Raw genomic sequence first — 6,000 nt, forward strand, 5'->3', positions numbered from 1 at the left:
AATACTGATTTTGTCTTCCTTCTTCCTTTAGGGCTTTTTATCTTTGTATATCATTGCCTGATGAAAGAGACGGTGAGGAAGCAGTGCCGAGTGCAATTTTGCTGGGGGAGGTTTCGGCTCAATAATTATTCTGGTAAGACACTGAGGTTTATTGTTTTGCTTGACTCATTTTAAAGCTATTAATGGCATAAGAATTAAAATGGAAATGTTTGTGTGCCACAAAAGTACTGCTCCTATTCTGGCATTTAAGATTGAGTAAGCTACAGTGAAGAATCAATTGCAGTATATTTTTATCTAATAATTTTTCCTAAAATATCTGAATTGACTTGAATATGGAAGTGCTTAGTGTTGCTGTCTTTATATACTGAACTTCTGTGGCACTTGCCACCCCAGGTTTTCAAAATGCTTTACAAATACACCCCTTACAAGGCCTGCCACTGATGTCACATCCATTCTATACAGAAAGGTGGGGCGTCCCAATGTACACATTTCCCACAATTCCCCCACTACTGTGGAAAAGTGTTAGGTCTTAATGTTCCTCCATGAATTCTTCATAGACTGGACCTTGATTAATAGAGTCAATAGTTAATGTGGTGAGGGGGTGACAGCATATAGATACAGGACAGATTTTCAAAAAAGTTTCAGCCTCACCTCTAAAACTGCAGCTGCAATGGTTTATTGCATGTACAAATGGTATTTTTATACAGAATTCCAATAATTACAGCCAATGCAGTTTGCTTATACAAATCTGAAATTCTGAGCATGCAAAAATCTTCAGCATAATTTTAAAGGCTGTTTAATGGAGTCAGCACCCACCTCTCACAAGTGCCCCCCCCCCCCCCAGTCAAGTGCATGTGCTTGCAGTTGCTCAGTTTGTGATAATGGGGTGGTGGTACCCACCTCTCACAAACTCTCCCCTTGGTTGATGGCTTCTTTGGCAGGTCTTCAGTGTTTCAGCCTTCCAGAGAAGTCACACGCACTGTCTGTAAGTGGAACAGAACAAACCTCTTCCAGGGGTTTACCCTCTTTTGGCCCTACTATGGGGCTATACCCCCAGGGCTTCCTCCCTGGGGGCAGTGTTTTCTTGCAGCCCTCCTTGGGCTCCATCTCAGCAGCCAGCCAGGAGCTCCTTCTTAGTTCCCCTGGACCCTGCCCAGACTGAGCTGTCTGGGGCTGTCCCTATGGCTCTTTCAGCCAGCCAGGAACTCGCTCTTTCAGCTCCAGGCAGTAACTGACTGAATCTGTCTCCACTGCTCCTTTTTATATGACCCTCCTGGCCCCTGATTGGCCATTCCTGCAGCCCCTCTAATTGGCTGCTAAATGGCTCAGATATAGGTTAGGGGTTTGATATAGGAGTGAGTGGGTGAGATTCTGTGGCCTGCATTGTGCAGGAGGTTGGACTAGATGATCATAAAGATCCCTTCTGACCTTAAAGTCTATGATTCTTTGTGAGACCCGGAGGCCTCCAGCAGGGGGGTCTCTGGGCCTACTCTACCCCATGACAAGCTGTTAAAAAATTTGGTATAAAATTAATAGAGTGTGGAACCCCTGGTTTTACTTCAGTATATCTTCTGATTTGACAGCTCAAGAAAGAGAAATCCATGCACTGCCATATAAATATTAATGTGTGTGTATAATATATAATAAAATAATATTGTATGGAACACATAGACTGTGCATCAGATTGTGCTTTTAAGGTATAGGTCTGTGCTGGGCTGGTGCAGCTCTCCACCACTCCAAGGGATGACAGGGGAAGTGCACCACCTCTAAAATGTGTGTAGCATTTTGGCAAGGTGCTGCTGGAGAAACCCTTAATCAGCTCCTGCCATTCCAGCCCCAATCAGGGAGAATGGATTGGGGCTGGGTGAATCGCCCTATGTTTGCCTGGTAACTGATCAGATCTGCCAGCCTCATTAACAGGAGCTATAAGGCTGGAAGGAAGTGAGAGGAAAGGAGTGTGTGTGTGTGTATGAGAGAGTGGAGACTAAGGGCTTGGCTACACTTGCAGATGTAGAGCACTTTGAGTTAAACCAGCCTTTGGAGAACGCAGTAGGGAAAGCGCTACAGTCTGTCCACACTGACAGCTGCAAAGGCACTGGCATGGCCACATTTGCAGCATTTGCAGCGCTGTTGGGAGTGGTGCATTATGGGCAGCTATCCCAGCGTTCAAGTGGCTGCAACGTGCTTTTCAAATGGGGGTGGGGTGGAGTGTGACAAAGAGTGTGTTCTGTGTATGTGGGGGGAGAGAGTGTGTGTTTTGGGGTGCTGAGGGTGTGTCAGCATGCTGTCTTGTAAGTTCAGGTCCCCCTACCCCCTGCCTGCCTCTCTCTCTCACACTGACAGCAAGCAACGTTCCAAAGTAATGGCTGCTTTGTCTCAGAGCAGATAAGCATGCCAGATGTCAGAAACGGAGCTTTGAAAGGGCATAGCTGCATTCCTACAGCTGAGTACAAAACAATTACAAGAGTGGCCACTTGACTTAAGGGGATTATAGGACATTTCCGGAGGTCAATCAGAGTGCAGTAAAGCAACACCTTGTTCACACTGATGCCGGGGTGTCTCAGATGATATTCCTCTCACTGAGGTGGAGTACCAGGAGCGCTCTAGCCCCGGAGTCAGAGCCTTGCCAGTATGGACCGGGAGTAAGTTAGAGCGCACTGGGTAGCTTTAGTGTGCTCTAACTTGCAAGTGTAGCCAAGCCCTAAGAGCAGGAGATCAGGCTCAGATGGAATAGGAACCTCCTAGTCTGTTGCTGGCCAGGCGTGTAGTAGGCCAAGCAGTTGTAAAGCCTGTATATAGTTGGAAACTGGTGGTGGAAAACTGAGCATGAATAAAAAACATGCGTGTTGCACCAGATTGAAGTGTTCCTGATTCATGGAGGAGAGGGGCCAAGGGGCCGAATCCAGAGGGGCACTGTGGGTACTCCGTTTCAAGCATGTTCTCTCATGAACATCTGGCTATCCCCACTGGCTGGTTATAGAGAGTGGGAGGTCATGACCCCACCTCCTTTCCATCCATCCCATCATCTTTGGAATGGCTAGCTAGGAAAGACTAAAATTGTACTTAGTTCCTTTATGGGGAGGCAGAGGCTCTTTGTATCCATCACCTCTTGCACAGGCATGTAAGAGCTAATATAAGAATTGCCAGCATGGATTAGAACCAAGATCCATCTAGTCCAGTATCCTGTCACCAGCACCAGATGCTTCAGAAGAAGGTGCAAGCACTCCATAGCGGGCAGATGTGCTTTCCCTGCCATAAGTCTCATCCTGGTCTCTAATAGCTGGAGATTGGCATGAGCCCTGAAGCAAGGTTTAATATCTTTCCAAACTCTTTGTCATTAATTATGATAACTCTGGGTATGTGCCTTATAATGATAGACTCAAGGTGTTCAATCTATTTAGTTTAACAAATAGAAGGTTAAGGGGTGGCTTGATTAGTTTGTATGTACCAACATGGGGAAGAAGTATTTTAAAATGGGCTTTTCAATTTAGCAGAGTAAGGTATAACACGATCCAGTGGCTGGAAGCTGACATTAGACAAATTCAGATTTGATATAAAGCAGAGATTTTTAACAGTGAGAGTAATTACCAAATGTCATTGTGGATTCTTCATCACTGACAATTTTTAAATTAAGATTGGCTGTTTTTTCTAAAAGATCTGCTCCAGGAAGTATTTTGGGAAAGTTCATGGCCTGTGTTCTACAGGAGGTCAGACTAGATGATCACAATGGTTCCTTCTGATCTTTCAATCTATGAAATTTTATTTCTCATTTTATTGAAATCTCTCTTTCTAAAGATTAATGTCACTGTGTCTTTCTTTTTTTTTTTTTTTTTTTGGCTAGGCACAATGTAGCCTTGGGTGTGTGATTATATATTAACACTCAGAACATAGACAGATGCAATAGACATATTTGCAGATTGACAACAGGAAGGCTAACACCTCAAAAGGAATAAAGGCAGAAGAGGAAAGTGTGTTGCAAATGTTCTTACATGCATCACAGTATATTATAAACAGTGTTTAAAAAAGAACACAGAGAGGAAATTTTATTTTATAGTTATGCAAATAATTCACCAAAGAGACAGTCTATGAAGGAGCTTCTAATGAAATATACCTAGAAGAACACAAGAAAGCAATGGGACAATTACACCTTTTGGGTTGCTTACACTTCAAAATCAGGTTTATCAATGCAAGATCATTTCCATCTGCAATAAATGCCAACAAAACTCCAGCCCAGAGTGACCAAACTGTAATATATGTCTCCACCCACTCAGAAGAATTAGTATATATGTTATATAGTACTGGAAACATTTCCCCAATGTACAGAGATTGATTCCTGTGTAGTGTAGTTGTGAGTGTTACGCAGTACCTATTTCCAAACGCTGCTACCTCAGGAAACCGCTCCAAGTGCCATGGAGTAATCAGCTGCATCTCATGATACAGTGACCTAACTAACTGCACCCAAAATATTATCTCTTATATGTCCTTTTATTCCCAAACTCATCGCTCTATAATTTCAGATTGGAGCAGCGCAGGAACATCTGCTGGATATAAACCAAGAAATTTAGAGCATAAACTATCATCACATTCTTTGAAATCAACCAAGTCTCTGAAGTCTTATGCAACAAGCTCAACTTCCAATGGTTCAGGCTCCTTACCGGAGACATCTTTGGATATGGACTTGAGAGCAGGTAAAAGGAAAGTAATGTGCACTGATTTTTATAAAATCAGAATGTAAAAAGCCCAAGCTGTGGAAACAGAAAAATTTTGCTACCGTGTCTATGTCAGACTCAGACTTCAGGCTAGGGTTTCAGTTACAGCCAGCTTCTGCTAGGCACAGCAAAGTTGGAAGGCTACCAAGGAGCTGGCTCTGTCTTCCTGAGTCTCTATTCAGACTTATCGCTAAGTACAGATGGGGGCTATTCTAATTTATGCAATCTGACAAGAGTCCTCAAGAAATTGCAGAAGTGAATTCTACTCTGGGTTTGCCCCCTTCCATTCCTAACATGTTACATATACTGGGGGTTGCACAGGAGTGAGTGTTGCCAGCTCTATGCCAGTTAGGGGCATCTTCACCCCAAAAGAATCCCAGCAGGAGAGTTACACCTTAAAAGGGTCTGATTTTCAGAAAGTGCTAAGCACTCACATTCCGAAAAAGGAGTCTGAAATTTGGCATGCAAAATCATTCATCATTTTTGAAACAAGCCTACTTTCTTTCTCTCCCAAGGAAGTTAAAGCATAGTGATATTCTGTTCTCCCTCTTATTTGGAAAGATTTGTTGTAATGAGAGCGTTACATAGAAATCTGTATTTTTAAACATGTAAACAAGGGAATCAAACCATGGTTACTGAAAATGATCCTTTATTCATTTTGCCTAGCTGAGGTGCAATACAACCCGGGCTCTGTAACTCCATCTGCTTATCAGGTAAAACATCCTCGGGCAAGAAGAATATCACCTGTGGATCTACAACTGCACAGTACGCAGAAAACTAAGTTTTTGCAGTGATACCCAACCTGTTTTTTTCTGCTTAACTGAAGACTGTCCTATTTTGTGGCCTGTACAAATAAATGTTTATCCAAGTATTTATTTTTTTAATTATAAAATAAGCATTCTGAAGATTGTTATAGGGCTAAAGTCCTACTCATGCAACCCTTTTGGCTTTAATGGTGCATATGTGGGAAGAATTTGGCCCTCTCGTGTGTGTGGCGGTTGCAGTATCAAGCCCCTGATGTTAAGTCTTGATTTGATAATGGAATGCTGCTGATTGATGATGTATGTGATACAAAGATCCAGTAATGATTTTTCTAACTGTCTGATTCAATTGTTAATTAGCATCAGCAGATCAAACCATGTTCAGATCCAAAACCTACACTTAACTTACAATTAATAAAATGCAGAACTGGTAAAAAACATAGGTTTGGAGTTTCCCAGTAAGAACAACATGAAACAGTAACTCTGGATGTAAAAAATGTCTCCTTTTTAGAGAGTGGCAAACTTTATGG

General features: G+C 42.6%; 1 protein-coding gene across 1 annotated transcript in view; it reads left to right on the forward strand.

Moving 5' to 3' along the window:
* ADGRG4 (adhesion G protein-coupled receptor G4) overlaps positions 1–5,634 on the forward strand; it is a 31,261-nt gene extending 25,627 nt beyond the window's left edge. The window contains exons 14-16 of the mRNA XM_050965214.1: positions 32–133; positions 4,518–4,688; positions 5,376–5,634. Of these exons, the coding sequence (XP_050821171.1) occupies positions 32–133; positions 4,518–4,688; positions 5,376–5,503 (401 nt within the window). The 3' untranslated portion in view covers positions 5,504–5,634. The remainder of the gene's footprint in view (positions 1–31; positions 134–4,517; positions 4,689–5,375) is intronic.
* The last annotated feature ends 366 nt before the right edge of the window (positions 5,635–6,000 follow it).

Source organism: Gopherus flavomarginatus, chromosome 8 (genome assembly GCF_025201925.1).
Source record: "Gopherus flavomarginatus isolate rGopFla2 chromosome 8, rGopFla2.mat.asm, whole genome shotgun sequence".
Taxonomy (NCBI): Eukaryota; Metazoa; Chordata; order Testudines; family Testudinidae; genus Gopherus; species Gopherus flavomarginatus.